Source organism: Stenella coeruleoalba (genome assembly GCF_951394435.1).
Source record: "Stenella coeruleoalba genome assembly, chromosome: 14".
NCBI lineage: Eukaryota > Metazoa > Chordata > Mammalia > Artiodactyla > Delphinidae > Stenella > Stenella coeruleoalba.
In genome coordinates, this window is record NC_137160.1 from 78,322,257 (window position 1) to 78,343,946 (window position 21,690).

Genomic DNA, 21,690 nt, shown 5'->3' on the forward strand with positions numbered 1-21,690 from the left:
CACGTCTGTGTGCACTGGATGGGTGACGAATGACAACGACAGCCTGACCCTGCCAGGAGGACAGAGACCATGAGGTACCATAGATTGCAAATTACACTCCACCTTCAGAGGTGCTGAACTGCGGAGAGACACGTGCATCTTAGAGTTGGTGAAACACAGGATGTGACAGCATGAAAATGAATGCAATTATTCACATAGATCTGAATGAATCTCAAAACCAGAATATTCAAGAAAAAAAAAGCTGCAGAGTATGTGAAGTTCAAAAACATGCAAAACTAAACTACGTATTGTTTAGGAACACGTACATGTGAGGTTTCCCACAAAGAAAAGCAAGACATGGTAAAACAAATCCAGGATGGCGTCATCCCTCGGGGGAACGGAAGGGGAATGCATGTAAAGGGCTTCCAGGAGCTTGAGATGCTCGAGTTCTTAAGTTCAAGTTCGGATTGCTGAGTAATTTTATCAGGGCTGGGACTTGGGTGAAGCAAGTAAGGCACTAGCCTGCAGGAAAAAATTTAAGGGTGTGGCCAAAACACTCAGGTATCAAGATAAATATATTTTGATGCAACATTTTTAAATGAGTTCAAAAAATCATGAGAAACAAAATATCAAACTTTTATATAAGTACTTATATGACCTTGCCTCACTTGCCACTCACTAATCCCAGCTCTGGTTTGAATAAAACTTTATTAACAAAAACAGGCAGCCAGCCCACAGGTCATAGTTTGCCCACCTGTTATTTTAAAATATTGCATTAACATTTTATTATTATTCTTTAGAGTGTATATAGATTATAAACATACACATATCAGCACACACACATACCTATTATGTATAAATGCAAATACACCATTTTTCATTTGGGATATATATTTTTTAAAATATTTCAGAGAAAGGAAAAAACAGTGAGAAGAACACCCAAAACAGCATTGGGTTGGGAGATCTCCCTGCAGCCACCATTTATCAGTCATTTTCAGTAAGATCAAGGGATGTTTCCTACCACGAACCCCAAACAGAGGGGTGGGGGGCTTCACTCCAGCCTGTCAGGATGAGTGGATAAAGAAGATGTGATATATATATATAGATATATATAGATATATATATATTATACACACACACACACACACACACACACACACACACACTGGAGTATTACTCAGCTGCACAAAAGAATGAAATAATGCCATTTGCAGCAACATGGATGGACCTACAGATTGCCATACTAAGTGAAGTGAGTCAGAAAGAGAAAGACAAATATCATATGATATCACTTCTATGTGAAATCTAAAAAAAAATGATACAAATGAACTTACTTACAAAACAGAAATAGACTCACAGACATAGAAAACAAACTTATGGTTACCAAAGGGGAAAGGGGAGGAGATAAATTAGGAATTTGGGATTAACTGATACTACTGTACATAAAATAGATAACCAAGGTCCTACTGTATAGCGCAGAGAACTATACTCAATATCTTTTAATAACATATAATGTAAAAGAATCTGAAAAAGAACAGATATATAATATGCATAAGTGAATCACTGCTGTACACCTGAAACTAACACAACATTGTAAATCAACTCTACTTCAATAAAAATTTTTTAAAAAAACGCCTCTGTCAGCCTGCCTGGCAGTCCTCTCGATCAGCCTTCCCCAATGGAGCAGAATTCTTCAGTACAGAAGGCACTTTGCCATCCATTCTTGAATTTAATCTTTATCATGCTGCTGTGGGGGAAGTAGCAGAATCTTCACTTTCCAATGGGGAAACTGAGTCTCAGAGAGGTTGACTAACCCAGCCAACACTGCACAGTGAGGAATGGCAGACCCCGACTCACACTGTGGGTTTCTAATCCATTCAACACCCATTCCATAGGTGCCAGCATCTGACTGGCGGGTGTCGTTTGTGATTTAAGAGGTGCCTTACCCAGTTTACCATTAAATCAGAAAGTGGGGCGACGATAGGATGCAAATGGGCTTCCGCTGAAGCTTTTTTGGCTGGGAAAATGGCTTAATCCAAAGAGCTTATTCCCATAGTGTTGCAGGCAGTATAGACCCTCGTGCCTGAGGTGGGCGGCAACAGCTGTGTCTAATTGGTTTCCACCCCCTCCTCCGCCAGGAGTCCCTGAGGGATGCACGTCCAGATTCTCTTGCGTGGCAAACAGCCGTCCAGGGAGCCAGCGGGGCAGCTTGCGAAGCAGCACTAACTCTTTATGGTCACTAGGAGGCCGTCTGCGAGGTGATCACTCGAACGCACTGACTGATGAGCAATTTCACAGCTGAGAAGAGCTCGTGTCATTTTCCCAAAAAGCACCCAGTTTACTCCCAGACTGATTATACAGTCACCGGGAGACTGACTCATGAGCATCGCGCTCGCAAACGTCAGGGCTGAAGATGTACCCCTTACGGACGCATGTTAGTGTCCTGGGGCTGCCGTAACGAAGTACCCCAAATTGGGTGGCTTAAAACAGCAGAGATATATTCTCTCACGGTTTTAAAGGCCGGAAACCTGAAATCAAGGTGTCGGCAGGGTCGTGTGCCCTCTGTGGATAAATGCAGCCCTTCCTTACCTCCTCCAGCTTCTGGTGGTGGTGGCCATCGATCTTGGGAGCTCCTTGATTTGCAGCTGCATCCCTCCCATCTCTGCCTCCATGGTCACATGGCGTTCTCCTTGTATGTTTCTGCCTTGGTGTCCAAACTTCCCTCTTCTTAGAAGGACACCGGTCATATTGGATGAAGGGCCCATCCTGCTCCAGTATGACCTCATCTTAACTGATTATGTCTGCAATGACCCCCTTTCCAAATAAGAGCATATTCTGTACTGGGGTCTAGAACTGCAACATACCTTTGGGGGGATCTCATTTCAACCCATAACAGATCCACCTGTCAGAGAGCGGAAGATGCCACTGAAGGGACGGGTAGAAACTGCACAGGCGAGTCAGTGCCTGAGGCTTAGAAGCTTCCCTCAGCACTGAAATTAAACCCCAGATACTAAACTAAAATCCCGGATCTGGCTCCAGCTCGCCTTGCCAGTCTCACCTCTTTTTCTCTGCCCTGCCTCGTCCACAGGCTCCTGGGTTCCTGAAACCTGTCCAACGCTTTCAGCCTGGGCTGTTCCTTCTGCCTTAAATGCATGTCCATCCCATTCGTCATCTGGCTAACCCTACTTAGCCTTCGAGTCTCAGCATAAACAGCCCTTGCTCACGAAAGTCTTCCTTGGTTCCCTGGCTTGACTAGGCATCCCTGCTCTGCCCCACCCCCATCATCATGCCTCTGGTTTAATTTGCATAGCATCCTGGACATCCACTCTACGGCTCTCATTACCACCGAAATTGGCTCATCTCTGTCTCCCCCGGCAGTCTGGATGTTCCGTGAAGATGGAGATCTTGAATGTCTATACATCTCCGTATCTCTGGTACCCACACAGAGAGGAGGCACTCTGAAATATTTTTGGTTGGGTGGACAGATGGAGGAATGGCTCTTGAAGAGATCAACTCGAAAGTTATACTGCTGGAAAAGCCACAGCTCCTGAATATTTTCAAAGTTCCTTCCGACACGCCAGAGCTGGCTTTGTAGCATAAGGGAAAGCAGAAAAGCGCTCTGGACCTCAAGGTAAACCAAGTCCTGACCCCAAGTCCTTCCTCCCTCTTGGTAACCCTGAGAAAGTGCGTCACTTCCCTAGACCATGCTCTTCTTGTTTTTCAAAGTGAGAACATCAGGGTTGTTACAATGAATACCACACCCCCTGGCACCTTAGTGCTAAGTGCATTCTGGGGTTGGTGGGGGATGGGAGGGTCTTTTTAATTCATCACTGACATGTTGGCCTTGGGATGAGTGGACCCAATTAGGAATCAGGAGTTTGGGAAAACACTGTCTGTCCTAGAGCCTTGGGTTCCCACTCAAATCATCCTTTAAAGAAATTTCCAGGATAGCAGCTCCAAACTGAGTTTCAAAGATGTGTCTCAGAGGCCACCACTGAGGGGACTCGGGGATGGTACACAAAGCCCCCGATGGACATAACCCAGAACAACTGCCCTTTCAACCTGCTGATTCATATACGGGGGGTTTATAGAAGCTTCTTTTTGAAGAAGGGGTTTTATTGTTCAATAATATTAATAATCAACCTTTAAAACTCCAGTCTAGAGAAAGGATTCCTGACTTGAATTTTATAGACTGAAAACTTAATAAATGGGAGACTGCCTAGAGTTAGCCGTGTCTGTTTCTAAGTAAGGACACTGTGTAAAAAACAATCACCATCTATAATTACACACCATTTCACTTTAAAAAGGACATTTAACACCAAAAAGTTTTGATGGATGTTATCTCAAACTAAAGGGCTGTTTATTAAGTTCACTAACATACTTCATGGAAACACAGTTTGTTTCTTGTCCTTTTTTTTTAATCTGGCTGGAAGCCAGTTGAAAACAGCCCCAGGTCCTAACCCTCCTCTGGGGGCTGGTCTCTGTGACATAATTCCAAGGGAGCTTGTTCAATACCCAGACTCTGGGCCCAGCCTCAGAGAATGGGATGGGAAAGAGGTTCAGAGGCAGCTGACCCACTAGCGCCAGCATTTAGGAACTGCAGGGTTTCCTCCTGCTTAAACCTTAGGTATGGGGTCAACAATTTGATTCTGAGACTTCTGCACAGCTCCTGACTTTGTAAGCCCTTCACAAGCACTGAATGAATGAATGACCCAGGAGGGGAAAAGCAGATATTTGAGGCCCTCTGGACAGCTGTCCAAGTCTCCTCATTGGCGCTGTCCCCATAGCCTGATCTGTCTGTCATCCGCCCCAGGACCCACAGTCCTGTCTGTATTTCACACCTGTCTGCCCACCCGCTTCCTCCACCTCTGCAAATGTGCATTCAGAGGCCTGTGCTGACGCCTCGGTGCCCACCTGGCGGAGATGCAGCAAGGGGATCAGATAATCTGGCAGTAATCAGTGTGTTAGCAAGCAGGAATGGCAGCGGTGAATCACGGCCCTGGCAGGACCCCAACACCTGTAAATCACGTGGGATGACACTGCAGACCAAAACTTGTCTTCTATTTATATCCAGAGCTTGAGATGAGAAGAGAAAGTTTGCAGCACCTACACTGCTGACATAGGTGTTCAGAAAATCCTACAAGAGCTTACCTGCACCTGTCTAGGATAGCTTCTGAACACGCTGGCCACTCCGGCTGGATCGGTGATTCTCGGCCTTGGCCGCACATTGCAATCACCCAGGGAGCATTAAAAAGCACTGATGCCTGGGCCTCACCCTCCAGCGGCTCTGATGTCACTGGACAGGGTTGCAGCCTGGGAATCAGAATTTTGAAAAGCCCCCTTCACCCAGGTGATTGGGATATACAGCCAAGGTTGGAACCACCGGGCTAGAAGTAGTTCCTTCTTATTTCACAGCCAGCTGGAAGTCGACGGTGAAGGGGAAAAGAAAGATTTCTGACACCCTCTGAAAGTAGTTATCTCAAGTCGACAGAAAAGGAAATAATACTCATCAAATAGGTTCATTCCCTTTTTCTGAATTAGTAATCGTTCATCCCCCTGGCTACTCAATGAGGAGAGAAACAAGTGAGAGCATGAATCACAGGTACCCAACCCATCGGTCAGTGGCTTTTTATAGGGGCAGTTGTTGCTCTTGCCTGCTCAGCATCTCTGTTCTGGGAGTTACATCATCCAGGTGTTCCTTGGAGATCTATTCCCCTTCATCGCAATCCAATTGGTTCAGTGGGGTTGATGCACTTAGATCTATAAAGATGGAAGCCCGAAGCAGCCAAGGGTCACCATGAAGGGAGAGCCTAACTGACAATGACACCCATAAGGAGGAAAGCAGGACTGTGAGATGGGAGAGAAAAAGAACATGGCTTGATGACACTGAGTTCCTGGATCCAGCCATTCCTGAAGCCCTTGTTTATGTCTAGATTTTTTTTCAGTACCTAAACCAGAAAGTTCCCTTTTATTTGCTGAAGCTGGTATGTGGTGGGTCTCTGCACCAGAAAAAGCCCTGACAAATGCAGTCTTGGAGGTCTCTAAGCCAGGTACCCCTCTTTCGCCAATAACCCCCACTCCTTTGTCCAGGTTCTGTGGGATTTCCAAAAGGACGAGAAACTGGGTACCAGAGGGCTGCTGCCTCTGTCCAGATGCCTGGATCCCCCACACCATACATCTGAATTAAGTTTACATGTGAGCAGAGGCTGTATGGTCCTTGGTGCAAACCTCGGTTTCATAGTCTGCCTCCCCATCCAATGCCCATGGAAACAGAATCCCAGACTGCTCAGAAAGGGTTGTGAGGGGCAGTCACCTCAGTGTGGATGAGCTGGGCTGTGGGCATGGCAGCCCCTGACAGGAAATGGGGCCTTGGAGAAAAACATGGGTTTCTCATGGGGACCAAGTGGCCTCATTAAATAAGGTGAGTGGAGAAGCCTCACCAAAAACCACACTGCTTCAGCTCTGTGTGTGTGTGTGTGTGTGTGTGTGTGTGTGTGTGTGTGTGTAACATATATAACGTATATGTGTTATATATAGCAGATACACACATTAGTAACATTGTATAAACAGTAATTGCTGATACTTATTGCCTGCTCACCATGTGCCTGGCCCTGTGCTAGCAGTTTACAGGCGTTCTCTCATTTAATCTTACAACTGTCCTATGAGGGAGACCCGACCGTTCTCCTAACTTTGCAGATGAGAAACAGCAGCTCAGAGACCTCACTCACCCGAGGCCTCCCAGCCAGTAGGAGGCAAAGCTGGGCTCTGAAACGCGGTCTTGTTTAGCTCTGAAGTCTGAGCCCAAGTCAGCCCACTGCCTGTTTTGTAAATAAAGCTTTATTGGGACACAGCCCTGCCCCTTCGGTTACCTAAGGCTGTGTTCACGACACTATCGAAGAGTTAGTCGTTGAGACTGTCGACTTGCAAAGCTGGAAGGAAATATTTGCTCTCTGGACCTTTACAGAAAAAGTAGCTGAGCCCTGGCCTAAGTATTCGCAGAGGCTGCTGTGGTTTCCAGGAAGTGCTGAGGCTAAAGGCGGCACGGAAATGCCGGGATTTCCCCAGGCCAGCAGGGATGGGGGGCTGTGACAGGTCCCCTGAGGCCTAGGAAGCAGCCTGTTCTTTGGAGAAGGAGGACGCTTCCCACTCAAAAGGAGTAACAGATAGGTAAAATGCCTGGGATGAAAATGAGAGTTATCAGAGCTATACCCTAGAGCAGGACAGCCTGTGTGGCACTTGAGTGACAGGAAAGGTCAGGAGGGGAGCCCGGGAGCACGGTCCTGGGGATGAGAAGAAGAGCAGACCCTACGTCTGTGAAAAGAAAAGAAGTAGCAAAGGACATGTCGTTTATGGCAGGTATGGGCACAAGGACCCTAACAGCCCACAAGGACTGATACACTCAGTATCACACTTTACATATCAGGAATTCAATCAGTAGTGATGGTTCCATTTAGGTATGGTGGGGGGTGGACTGATGTCCAGCAGAAACCAGGGAGGACCAAAGTTGACCGAAACCCCAACGCTGTATAATAGTATCGATGACCACAGCAACACAGCTGAGGCTTCCTAGGCATCAGGCACGGTGCTCAGCATCCTCTTATTTCATCCTGATAACCGCTCCGCAAGAAAGGCCTATTAGGCCCATTTTGAGGATGGGGAAACTGAGGCTCAGAGGTGTTAGCTAATAAATGGCAGAAATGAGATTCAAACCCAGGTTTGTGTAACTCTCAATTCCATGCCTGGCTAATGCCAGGATGCTACGGCTTCACCTTGAGAGTGGAGCTGAGTCTCCTCCTGGAACCGGGGGTTAGCCTTCCCTGGCAGGTTGTGTGCTTCCTGGAGACCCCCCAGGAGTGTCAGAGGGATAGAAAAGAAATTCCTTGCCAGGGATCACTGAGAAACACAGCCCAAGGGAGACACAAAAAGGAAAGTGTTGTCTGTACAATAGGGGAGACGTGGCCCCACTATCTTGGATCATGGACTAATCTAGCCAGGAAGATGCTCCTCAAAGCCCCTGAGGACAAGGACCCTCGTTAATCATTTTTACTCTAATGGACACTGATTGTCAGCTTCCCCAGCATTCATGTTCCATTTTTAGGCAAAATCCTCCATTTCTAAGCCCAAAAGTAAAGATCACAGGCCAGGGTTAAGCCAGTAAATTTCCATCCCATTTCCCTGGCCCTACCAGTTGGTTCAGAGGTGGCATGTGGTCACGCTGGTTGACTCAGTGAATCTCAGACTTAAACAATCTCATTCCTTTACTGTGGACCAGAAGAAGGAAGGGGCTGAGACTCCTAAGGCCATATCGCCATCACATGGAAAGCCTAAGGGTGAAGCCATACCTGGAGAAGAGCAGAGCTGAGAGATACGGAGTCCTGACATGAACTGAGCCCCTAGATCCAGCCAAGCCTGAAGCTCATGCAACCCCTGGACTTTTCAGCTCCATGTGCCAATAAATGACCTTGACACTAAAAAAAAAGCTCAAGTTTGTTTACTGTCACTTGAAACCAAGACACATGTCCGTGCTACCACCATCGTACAGCGATAACGACCTGCTTATTTTCTGATTAACAAAATAGTTTTTGGCAGTTTTGCTTGGGAGCCTGCTTCTCTGGTCAGTTAAAGCAGGAAAGCCATCTGTAAAATCCCAAAAACTACATCGAAGTCTAGCAACTTCAGCTCCTGCCTCAGTGATGCCCAAACCAGCCAGCTCCACAGCTCTGGAGGGCAACACGCAGAATCCTCTCTCCTTTGCTCTCGAGATCCTGAGTAGCTGAAGGCCCACGATACTGGCCACAAAGTGAATGCTCAAAAATGGTACTGTCCGTTCAAAAACACTTATTTGTGCAGGAGGGGTTGTTACTAGGACAAAGGCACAATCAGACACAGGTCCTGATGACAGGGAATGGGATGCCCGTGCTGCCAGTGTGTACCTGACTGAGAATCAGGGCTCACTCCAAGAAGCACAGATGCCCCCCCCGGCTCCTAGCACCAACCACTTGCCAACCGATTTTTGCTGCCACAACTCCTGGTGGGAAAATCATAACAAAAGGTCTAAGGTTGCCCATTGCATGCTGAGCCCAAACTCTTTGTGCTAAGACAGGAATTCCAAAATATACGGGCCGATCGGAGAAGAGGGAGTTGATAAAAATCCAGCAGTAGGGGCTTCCCTGGTGGTGCAGTGGTTGAGAGTCTGCCTGCCAATGCAGGGGCCATGGGTTCGAGCCCTGGTCTGGGAGGATCCCACATGCCGTGGAGCAACTGGGCCTGTGAGCCACAATTAATGAGCCCGCGCGTCTGGAGCCTGTGCTCCGCAACAAGAGAGGCCGCGACAGTGAGAGGCTCGCGCACCGCGATGAAGAGTGGCCCCTGCTTGGCACAACTAGAGAAAGCCCTTGCACAGAAATGAAGACCCAACACAGCCATAAATAAATTAATTAATTAATCCAGCAGTATCCTCACATAAAACATACATACCTACCTGCATGCACGCCCCCGACACACACACACACAGCACCAGTGCCCCCGTGCACACAAAACACGTCATCTTTTAAATGAAGGCACTGTTTCCCTCCTCTCGGGCACTTTCAGTAGCACTTTCAGAAGCTTCAGTTTTGCAACCATCTTGGTGTAACGGAGAGAACCATTAGTTAGGCCCCAGGAGACCTAGGTTCAAACCCCAGCTCTGTAATCCTGGGCAAGGCCCTTCCACTCTCTGGCCTCAGTTTCTCCATCTGTAAAATGAGAGCTTGCACTCAGTGATTTTTGAGGCACCTACCAGTTCCGACCTCCATGATTCTAGAGCAGAGGTCAAAAACTGGGAACCCCAAGACCAAATAAGGACCCACAAGCCCATGGGGTTATTTAAACTGGTTCACGCATCGTTGAAAGATTTTTCACTGGGTGCTTACATTTTAAAACTGGGAGCCTTCTCATAAACGTCACGGTCTCTGACTTCTTTTGAAAAAGTCAAAGATCTGGCAGCCCTGGGCCCACAAAGAGGGTCTGCACAAGGTAAAACACAGCACCACTTACACAGAAGTCCCGCCGAGACTGCACGGCCTGCGTCTAACCGTGAGAAGAGATCAGACAAACCCACAACGAGGGACATTCTGTAAAGTAGCTGGTCCCTGCTCTTCAGAAATATCAAAGTCACAAATGACAAGGGCTAAGGAACTGTTCCTTGACACAAGCCCTTGACACAACCGCTAAATGCAGTAGGTGACCCCATACTGAATCCTGCGCCAGAAAAAAAAAATGCTCTAAAGGATGCTATTGAGACAAATTGCTGAAATTGGAAGATGGTTAGATGACAGTCTTGATCAGATAAGTTTACTACATCTGGTAACTCTGTGTGGCTATATAAGAGAGTATACAACCTAGCCTCAAATGGTCCACCAAAAGGAGGGAGGGGGAGAGAGAGAGAGAGAGAGAGAGAGAGAGAGAGAGAGAGAGAGAAAGCAGGGTTGGGGGCGGGGGAACTGGAGAGAGGAAGCAAATGTAAACAAATGTTAAAAACTAGTGATTCTGAGTTTAAGGGGTACAGGAATCCTCTGTATTGTTTTTGCAACTTTTCTGTAAGTTTGAAACTATTTCCAAAAGAAGCTTTAAAAAAATGACATATAACCGAGTGATGCTCAAATGTTCACATGCAAAATCCCCTGGAGGACTGGTGAAAATAGAGAATCCTAGACACTCCCCAGGGCTTCTGATGCAGTGGGTCTGGAAGGAGGAAAGTAAGAATTTGCATTTCTCACGAGCTTTCAGGTGGTGCTGCTCTGGGACACACTTTGAGCACAACAACCTGGTACAACCTAGTTTAAATTGTGGAAGTGTCCACCAGAAGAAGCAGACACAGAAAGGGTTTTTAAAAAGCAGGATTGGGGGCTTCTCTGGTGGCGCAGTGGTGGAGAGTCCGCCTGCCGATGCAGGGGACACGGGTTCGTGCCCCGGTCCGGGAAGATCCCACATGCCATGGAGCGGCTGGGCCTGTGAGCCATGGCCGCTGAGCCTGCGCGTCCGGAGCCTGTGCTCTGCAATGGGAGGGGCCACAACAGTGAGAGGCCCGCGTACCGCAAAAAAAAAAAAAAAAAAAAAGCAGGATTGGGAGAGGGATGGTGCAAGGAACGAATGTTTCATTATGAAACTTTCTGTATCATTTCACTTGTTCCCAGGTGTATATATCTGAACGCCTGTAAAGCACCTACACCAGCACCTGCCTGGCAAGGGCAGAAGGTCAGTACGTGTTAGCAACCTGCTGGTTTCTAAATATAGCAAAGATGCCAGGTGACATGGGACACGGGTGCTTCTTGTGTCTCCTGGGTGAGGGCAGTAGGAGCAGGCCTTCTGCTGGCTCATTCTTGGGGAGAAAAGTCCTTCAGGTCACTCCAACAGGATATATGTTTTCCCCTTGGAATTGCCACCACTGAATCAGGTCAGACACAAATTTCTCAAAATCTCTCCTGATTCGGAGATGAGAATATGGTCCAGGCAGCCAATTTTTGTCAAGACACACACTCCTCCTACCCCTCTTCCGGGCGGAGGGAGGGTAATGAACCTTGGTCTCAAGGATCATTAAACCGCAATATATAATCACCCCCATCCTGAGTCTCTGTCCAACCCTCCCAGTGCCTGGTTCCTTGGGAGGCCACAGCTCGGCTTCATCAGTCTTTATTGCTACCTGCTGCTGCCACCCTAACAAATCAGGCTTCTGACTCAGCCTCAGGGCACAGGAGGCCGGGCCCTCAACTGAGGGTCAGCTACCTGTCGCTGTGTCTCCAGGACAAAGAACAGGAGTTGCTTGGAGAAGAGATGAGAAGAGGGCATGGTGAGCTGGGACGAGGCGAGGGCATGCTGTCTTTCAAACACCTGGTAAAGGACAGTATTTCATAAGATCGGGGCCTCGTATCAAACTCCAGCTGGTGCCACTGGGGCCAAGGTGGGGATGTCCGGGTGTCGTCAGTCACTTGCTGGCTTTTGTAGCTGCTGCCCTGAAGTGCTCAACCTCCCACCCCCAGGCAGCTAATAAACTCCAGAAAACTGCAGATGGCAAAAGTCCCCCATCATTCCTCATCTTCTACCAAAGATGTTCAGGATGACATCCTTTGGCCACGTTCTGCAGCTGCCTGGCCCCCACAGGAATGGCTACCACCTGGCACGGTGGGTCCCCGAAACATCAGCACCAGAGTCCGGCGGGGTCGTAGTTTGCCAGCCAACACGGGTGCTGATCGCTAAGCAGGCACAACGCTCTGGTGAACAAGAGGCATCCTTGGAGCAAGGCTGGCCCCCACCATACAATCCCCCAACTAAGCAAGGGTGCCAGAGAGAAACCTTGAACAAGTGAAGCTCCCTACTCTTGAGCAAGCAAGTTCCAGTGGAGACAGCGTGGCCATTTCACACCCCAGCACTGCAGACGGGCGGATTCAGAATGACTGCAAACTCCACCTCCTTCCTGGCCTGTGACCTCGGGCCAGTTACTTAAATCTCTCAGCCCCAGTTTCTTCATCTGTAAAATGGGGATCATAATAGTACCTACCTGATGGAGGACTGTGAAGCTTAAACAAAATAATAGAAGTAAATTGCCTCTCCTGAACTGATGATGCTTGGGGCACTGGCAACGCACAATAAGAGCCATGGCTATTATTACCATTATTTTCATCACTGTTACAAGCTATCCCATCACATCATGTACAGCAATAGCTCCCCGAGCTACCCTTTATTGAGATTCAGTGCTCTACGCTCTGGCCCCTGTGCTAGGAAATTTACATGATTTCCTCATTTTGTCCTCACTACATCCTTGCCGGGTAGAAACAGGCCCACAGGGTTCAGTGATGTGCCCAAAGATATGTCAGCCACCACTTAGTTGCTATAAACCCCAAATCACTCTGCCAGCCAGTAATGAATGGTGCTGTAGGTGGCATTTTTTTCATTCTGAAGAAGTCTCTTTATAGGGATCATAGAGGCTACCTAAGTCAGCTGGGATCAGAGATGCCCTCCAACGAGCCAAAGACACACAGCTTATTGGACCAAAAATGGTCCATGGGTGGAGGGCATCCAATCAGATACCACAGGGGTAACATGGCATGCATGAAGGCAGCATGGAATAAATAACTACAGCGAGGATGGAGAGGTAAGTCCGTGGTTCTCTACTTCTCTGGGAAACAGGTTCACTCCTGAGTCAGCATCTTCCACACCGAGCAGCAGAGTCTAATACCTTATGTTTCGCCCATAGCTAACCTTAGAGACAGATTCCTCAGAAGCCAGGGCTCCTTCTACCTCCCTCCCTCCCCCTGTTTGTCACCCCCAGACCAAGGAAGGAGGGTGAAGCCCCAAGGAGGTAAGTGCTTCTCGCAGCCCATCCGCGGTGGCTAGGCACCCCAAGGGTCCAAGACTCAGCCACTCTGCAGCTGGAATCTTCCCAGTGCTGACTCCAGGCATTACCATCAGGGGTAACGAGATGCAGGATCACCACCCTTACAGCACAGCCAGAGCCAAAGCTGACTGTGACAAACGGGAGGACAGACCCAGACTGGCAGGGACACAGCCTCAGAGGCTCCCTTGGCTGGGTCATGGGAGGAAGGCTGGCACTGGGGCCCAGAGGCAGGAAGTTCTCCTCTGCAACTCAGAGTGACACGAGATCGGGACTGTAGGAAGCATGGGGGAGCTGGTGCCAGCAGCTGTGTTCTCCCAACAGCCCTGGCCTGGAGACTCCAAAATCAGCATTCTAAGTGAGTCAAAAGATCTGCCTAGGAAAAGCCACTTTGCATACTCACTGGGTAAGCCTTAGGGTTTCTAAGCTCTGGAATGGACTTGTGTGGAGTCTCTTATTGTACAGCTGGGGAAACTGAAACCCAGATAGAGACAGGAAGACGGGATGCATTTGGGTTCAAAATCTACAACACGGGCAAGATCACTGACCTTTCGGAGCCTCAGTTTCCTGATCTGTAACATGGGAATGACGATGTCTGCCTCAGAGTGCAGTGAATCTTAACTGTCACAATGCAGCTGATGTGCTCAGCAGGGACAAAGGTCATACAGACAATCGGTGACAACACTGAGACTTCAGCAGAGAGAGTCTCATTTCCTGACCTGGAGCCTATTCCAACAGGCTGCCTCTGTTTCTATCATTTGTTAGGATCGAAGAAAAGGGGACTGGTCCATAGGGGTCCAGCTAATATTTGGGTTACACACTTGTTCCCCCACTGAGACTAAAGTGCTATCTTTCTCCTTCCTGGGAGATCAGAGCATCCTCTCTGCATACAAGGACCAGGACTGTCCAAAGAGACAATGGTGCTTCTAGGGCATCTTAGTATCAGGAGCTGATTTTAATTCAGAACTTTGCTCCTGCTCACAGGCAAGCAGACAAGCCTCTCCTCTCAGATGCAGATGGGGCAGGCATGAAAAGTGGGGAGCTATGGCGAATCCTTACAAAACCCTGGCAGAAGCAGAGGTCTGAGAGTGCAAGTCTGTGGGTTGTGGTTTTGTTTTTTTTTCTTTTTTCCAGCAAGCTGGAAATGTTTCTACTCTGGCCAGAATTAAAGTGCAGGGCTATGGTCAAGCCCTCTGAGGTGGCCATGCTGACATTCACTCATGGGATGGCGATGCACGAAGACAGATGGCTGCTGGAAGCAGCCACCCAGCATCACGCCAAGGTAAATTCCAAGCACTCTTAGGGCCGTAAGGAAGTGGGGAGTGTGAACTGAAAGGCACTTAGCCACTGCCTTAAAATTAACCATAGAGCCAGAGGATGGAAACGCTACTAGGCTAAGGAGCCAATAAACATCAGAACAACAGCTATCATTTATCAGGCACTTACTCTGTGCCAACTACTGTGCAGACAACATGACAAATGTGAGCTGATCTAATCTTCACAACCATCTATGGCATGAAGCTATTGTTATCCCCATTTTACAGATGAAGGAAACTGAGGCTCAGAGAGGCTCTTGACTTGCTCGAGGTCCGCACAGTGCTCCAAAGTAACAGAACAGGGACTGGAACCCAGGCAGCTCCCTCCAGGGCCGTGACACCCTGCCCCACCCTGCTGTCATTACACATCGGATATGTCATCCCCTTTTTTCTCCTCCAGGCTCACCCCGCAGCCCTCTGACTGCCACGCAGGCCCACCCACCGTCATGGAGTGTTTCTCGTCTCTCTGACGGTGATTTCTCTTGACAAATTGATAAATTGGCCCCTTCTGGCGTCGACGTGTGTCATGAGTACTATTTTAGTTTGCTTGATTCAGGGCCTCTACCCTCTGGGCACTGAGATAAGCCAGGCTCTGGAACTCATCCTAACTGATGTCCACACAAGTCTCTTCTGGTACCAGACCCTCCACTGATGCCTGCAGTGGACTCATGAGACACGTCTGTGGCTTGTGAACTGAGTTCACGGTTCTGCCCCGGGCCAACCATCCAGCTGGGCTGAGGCAGAGGTTCTGAACCCAACAGTCTTGACACTGGACATTTGTGTTGGATGTCACGTGTGCAGTTTTCCAGGGAGAAAATTAATAGATTGCATCCAATTCTTAAAGGGCCCATGGCCTCCCTAAAAACAGTTTTAAAACCCTTACGTAAAGGTAAAGAATAGAACCCCACATTTAGAGAAAGGTATCCCACTGGATATTTGAGGAACTTGGTTATCAAATCAGGCATGATAGATAAGCTTGTATACTCTGGAGTGAGAAAGAATCAGATTCAAATCCTGACTCAACTACTCCATAGCTGTGCGACTTTAGGCAATTCTTTGATGTCCCGGGGCCTCAGTTTCCTCATCTATACAATGGGAATAATCCATCTGTACCACTGATTATTGCAAGAACTAAATGATATCACACATGTGGGTGAGTAGCACATACTGGTGCTCAGGAAACAACACGTATCATTTATCAGAGCATCAACATGCGGACACAGTCTGGCTGTATTAAGGGCAAGGGGTTATTTCCTACAAATTCTAGCACCCCTCCTCTTCCTGAGTTCCCAGGCAATAAAGTTGTTGTCTTGGCTGGCGGACTGGTTGGGCCTTTTTCAGGGGCTCCCCTCTGACCACATCTGTGCCTGTTCAGCAAAAGGGGCCTCTAGGCAGAGAAGATTAAACACCTTCTGAAACCTCAGCTCTAGATCACCAGAAAGTTCCATTTCCTCTCCCAGGAATAACCACTTTGCTGCAAAATTCATGGGAGCAGAATGTAAGCCACTCCAGGCCACACTCAGCCCAGTTTGAACCCAAATCCGTCTTTGAGATGTAAAGGTTATGCGCATTGACCCGCGGTGGGGGAGAAAATTACAACATTGAATCAGAGATGCCTTATCCACAGTGGCCAGGAAAAAATCCTGTGACCGGACTGCTGAGAAGCAGAGGAGAGAAAAGGCTGATGTTTCCTTTAATGCCCTGCAGGCTTGCTTCCCGCTGTCATCCCTACACACCTGCAGGCCTAAAAAGACGAGGCACATGGAACCAATGACAACAGCCTCCCCTTCTCTCCGAAACCATCCCCAGGGGCATGAGTGGCGCAGGTGGAGGTGGCAGGCGGACCGTGGATGAGGCGTGTTCCGCGCGCATTTCCCAAGTATTCTCGCGGAAGAAAAAGAAGAGGGCGCGCCCCGGGTGGGTGCGGAGGGCAGCAGGTGCAGCTGCTGGGGACTTACTTGAGGAGAAGTTGGCCTCGGAGTGGACGGGAGGGGTGGAGGGCAGGAAGGGCGCGTGTCCCACGAAGAAGGAGCGGAGCGAGCGCTCGGACAGCAGGGGGGAGCGCTGCTGGGAGGGGATGTTCTCACAGCTGCCCACGCTGCTGTGGATCTTGAGGTTCAACGGCTTGCTTTTCTTCTTGGCTCTGAAAGGGAGACAGAAAAAGGAAGAGAGGGAAATGTATCCCTAGCACACACAGTGAGAGCGGAGGACCCAATCTCCTTAGCGTGGCACCCAGTAACCACGCCCCACCTCCATCTGGCCCTGCCACCCTCTCCGGCTCCCTCCCACTGGGCTCCAGCCACCTATTTTGTGCAGCTCCTCACCTCCAACCCTTGGCTTATGCTCTTCCCACGGCCTGGGAAACCCTCCCCTTCTTTGTCGGGTCAAGGCCCCATATGGTTTTTTACAACTCTGGTGTCCTCTCCTCCAGGAAGCCTTCCTTGACACCCCAGTCCATCCCAACCAGGGTTGAGCGTTCTTCCTACAGGAAGCCTTCCCTGATACTCCCCCTTTCCTCCTGGCTTGGGTTGGTGCTCCTCCTCCATCCTCCTAAAATATTCTCTATATATCTCTGTGGCTGCACTTTCCTATATTTTCCAAATTTGTTCTTTTAGGCTCTGTCTCCCAAGTGGACTGAGGGTCTTTGAGGCCAGTGACTCTGTATTGTTCGTTTCTCCGTCTTTGGCAACCAGCACAGAGCCTGGCACACAGTAGGTGCTCACGAAATGTTAATTAAATGATCGATCTGGATGAAGACGGCCACTCATAACGCTGCATTTTAATTCTCCATCTTCCAGGCCTGTGAGCTCCTTGAGGGTCGGAACCTGTGGTTTTTGTTGCTGGAGCTCTCAGCCCCTAGCTCGGCCCCAGCTGAATACAATGTACCTCTTGGGCTGGTTCTGAAACATTTCTCCCCTTCCCCAGGAGTTTAGGTGATCAGTTGAAGAGAGTCTGCTCCAAAATTAACCTCACCGCCTTCTCCCCAACCCCCAACTCCCCCAGTGCCCTGTTCAGGTGTGGCCAGGAGTTGGGCGCCCTCTTGTGGCCAAAGCAAACCTGCCTCGCAAATGCTCACAGATCCGGATGGAGGGCCCAGGAAGGGGTGTTCATTTAAGACTAGAGGCCTCCCACACAGGCAGCCTAAAAGTCACCCTCTCCAGGAGGTCTGCTGCCCCTCAGCTTTAAGGGGTTCAAGTGTGCCTGCAGAGTTGCCCCCCGCGGGGGTCTGCAGCAAGGCCCAGGAAGGCGCCTCCTGCTAGAGCAGCACGCGTGGCCGGCTCACCCCGAACCGTGGCTGCAGAAGAGCAGGCAGCGGGGGCGGCATTTCATTCCACACGAGCGTCCAGTGGTGGAGAGTCACAGAGGCGTCTACACAGAGGGAGTGCAGTGTAGGAGTTACGCTCGCAGGCTTTGGGGTCAGGGAGTCTGGAGCCTGGGTCCTGACTGTGACCTCAGGAAAGTGATCTCAGTGTGCCTCAGTGTTCTCACCTGGACGATGGGGGAAACCACAGCACCTACCCAAGAAGGATGGATGACGATTCTACGGGATCATGTGCTTGGCACGCGGCCCAGCAGAGAATGAGGGTTCAGGTGACCTGATGTTAACGTCACTATGACCAGGTTCAACTGGCTGTCTGTATAGCAGGGGCTTAACCTTGAAGAAGCCAAGCCATGTTTTTCACCTGAAACATCCAGCAGTTCCCTCAACCCACCACGACCCTTGGCAGATGAAGAGGATGCAGTCAACCCCTGCAGCAATAGGTACCATGATGATCTCCCAAACACAGATGGCAGCCTTGAGGCACGGGGCCACTAAGTGATGAGGCCAGATCCCTTATGCAAGAAGAACCAAGTCTATATGTAAAATAGATAACTAATAAGGACCTACTGTACAGCACAGGGAACTCTTCTCAATACTCCGTGATGACCTATATGGGAAAGGAATCTAAAAAAGAGTGGATGTATGTATATGTGTAACTGATTCACTTTGCTGTACAGCAGAAAATAACACAACATTGTAAATCAACTATACTCCAATAAAAATTTTTTAAATAAAATAAAATAAATAAAAAGAAGAAGGAAGTCTAACCCAGCACAGGTGTAATCGTAGCTCAATGCTGCTGCACTCATGGCCACAGATGGAGCAGAGAAGGGGTGTGTATAAATAAATGTTAGTTGGACAGATGGATGGATGGATGGATGGATGGATGGATGGGTGGATAGAGGGGAAAAGGGTGAAAAGTGGAAGGATGGAATGAATGAAGGACAGAGAGGATGAGAAGATGAAAGAATGGGAGGGCAAATGGATAGAATGAAAGAGAGAATGAGAAGATGGAAGGATGGGGAAGGGGAGGATGGATGGAAGGAAGAATGGATGGATGGATGGATGGAAGGGTGAAAAGGTCAAAGGATGAAAGGGTGATGGATGGATGGATGTAATGAAGGAGGAGGGGATGGTAGGATGGAAAGATGGATAGAAAGAAAGGAGGAAGAGAGGATAGGAAGAAGAGAAAGTGGGAGGATGAATGGCTATTTAATCAGAGAAAGCGGAAGGAAATTCTATATCACTTCCCACCCACCAAGGAAGTCTTTGCAGACAGGACGTAGGAATAACCTTTACCATCTGTGCTCATTACCCAGACATGCTTGGAGGGGAAAGCAGACACAACCGACTGTGTCTGATGACTGTGGCCGTGACTAAAATTTAGTGGCTATTTTTCAGTATATCCTGCAGATGCCGTTAAAAGGAACATCCTCTCCATGATCTTCACAGATATTAGATGTCTATTACATAAATGTATTTTTCTGGAAATGGGGCCAATTCTGGGGAAAGCAGCAACATGAAACGCTGGCACGGGCAGCTCCATCCTCTGGGGCTGTATCAGCACTGGGTGGACATGCCGCTTTCTGGACGGGCTCTCTGGCATGGCAGGCTGGACCACAAACTGTGCCTAGGAAAATGTGCTTGTTTTACCAGGGACAGCAAAGGCCTAGTCCAACGTTGGCATCTAGCAAAGTTCTTCCAACCTTCCTGATTTGCGTAGCATATTTGAACGAAAAGGATCCTGAGAATTGTCACCTCTTCACATTGGTTCATTACTTTCCATCTCCAGCCCACAGTTCTGGACCAAGCCACCTTCCTCCCTCGCCTAAGCTACTGCTGCTGCTGCCTCTTAGAATCCTAATCCCACTTTCGTTTCCCTTTGCTCTGTTTTTTTTGTATTGAGGTAAAATTCACATAAGGTTAACCGTTTTAAAGTGAACAACTCAATAGCATTAAGTATTCACAATGCTCTGCAAACACTGCCTCCATTTAGCCCCCCAAGTATTTTCCTCATCCCAAAAGAAAACCCTCTACCCATGAAACCATTACTCTCCGTCCCCCTTTGCTACAGCCCCTGGCAATCACTAATGTTTTCTGTCTCTAAGGATTTGCCTATTCCAGGTATTTCATATAAAAGGAATGAATCATCCGATACGTGACCTTTTGTGTCTGGCTTCTTCCACTTAGTGTCATGTTTTTGGGGTTCATCCCTGTTGTAGCGTGTATCAAAACATCATTCATTTTAATGGCTGAATAACACCATCTGACTTTTAATTCTTTACAATGTATTTTCTACCCAGCAGTTAAAGTGATGTTTAAAAATGGTACATTGTATCATGTCACCCTCAGCTTAAAAACTTCCAAAGGTTTTCCATTGTTCTCCCTTCCCATGGCTTACAAAAGCTTCATAGCGCCCTCAACACCCTCTCTCCAGCTTCTTTACCGTCACCTTGTCACCCTCTGACTCTGGTCATCTCCCTGGTCCTTGACCACACCAAGTTGTCATCCACCTCAGGGCCTTTGCACGTGCTGTCCCTCTGCCTGGGGCGCTATTCCCCATCCTGTTAGTGGAGACCTACTCACCTTTAGGTGAGACACTGTCCCCAATCCTCAGAACTAGTCAGATCTCTAGGCTACATGTGCTCCCAGCACTATGTGAATTCTGCATTTACTTATGTGGTTACTGAATGTCTGTCTCCCCCATGGCCTGTGCCCCCCACACACAAGGGAAGAATCTGTATCCCCAGCACCTAACACAAAGCAGGCATGCCACAGTGGCAAAGCCAAGATCAGATGCCGGGTCCACAGACTCCCAACCACGTCTATGTGCCCCAGCTCAGGCTAGGACCTGACATCCTCCATCTGGGGCGGGCGGGGAATTCTAAAGGACTGTGTCCCAGTTTCGATCTGTGAGTCAGGAGGACTGTTTATCAGCATCTTCCCAGTTAATTCTCAAATATGGGCTCCTTGAGGGCGGAGATGCATCTTATTTCTTTCGCCAGCCTCTGGCCACCTCTGTCTGGATCTGGCGGACAGCTCTGCACTCATAAGGCTCCTGGTCGATGCCCATTGGCCAGCTAGCCTCTCAGAGCCTTTATCACAAAGGTTGCCAAGGGAAGCCCCAGACTGATGCTTAGGCTTTGCACCGTTTCCTCTCCCCAAAGTCTGCTGGATTTTGAGCTAAGCCGAGCCGCTGGCTCACACGGCCCCTCAGCTTCCTCGAGTGTGGGGTTGCGTCCCCTTGCACTTGAAAGCCTTCACCAGCCAAACCCCTCAGCATATCATTAACAGGGTCTGGGGCATCTGGCCCTGCCGACTGGCAGGAAATGACAGGGCTGGGAACAGGCAGGCTCCTCGCAGGCACGGCAGGAGGACAGGCACAAACACACATTCTCACACACCACCCCGGGCAGCAAAGTGCTAATCCAGTAGCCATTTCCCCAAACAGGAAAAAAATGCCCGCTGGTCTAACCCGCAGCTGCGTGAGCGGCCCCTCCCCCTAACCCGCAGCTGCGTGAGCTGCCCCTCCCCCTCAAACTGGGCCATTTAAATCCTGTGCAGTTGGCCTGATCTGATTACCCAAGAGGAGACCTCCAGGAAAGACCCTTTTCAAAACCAAAGAATAACACCAGTTCTTGGGTGAGAGGGGGTAGAGGTGGGGGGAGTACTTGAGGACCCTCGGCTCAGCTGCTGGAGCCTGG

At 49.0% G+C, this 21,690-nt stretch overlaps 1 protein-coding gene across 1 annotated transcript in view; it reads right to left on the reverse strand.

Moving 5' to 3' along the window:
- The window catches only part of KSR2 (kinase suppressor of ras 2), a gene marked incomplete at both ends in the record, with an annotated part of 399,245 nt that overhangs the window by 148,991 nt on the left and 228,564 nt on the right, over positions 1-21,690 (reverse strand). The window contains one exon of the mRNA XM_079942603.1: positions 16,623-16,807. Coding sequence (XP_079798729.1) covers positions 16,623-16,807 — 185 coding nt within the window. The remainder of the gene's footprint in view (positions 1-16,622; positions 16,808-21,690) is intronic.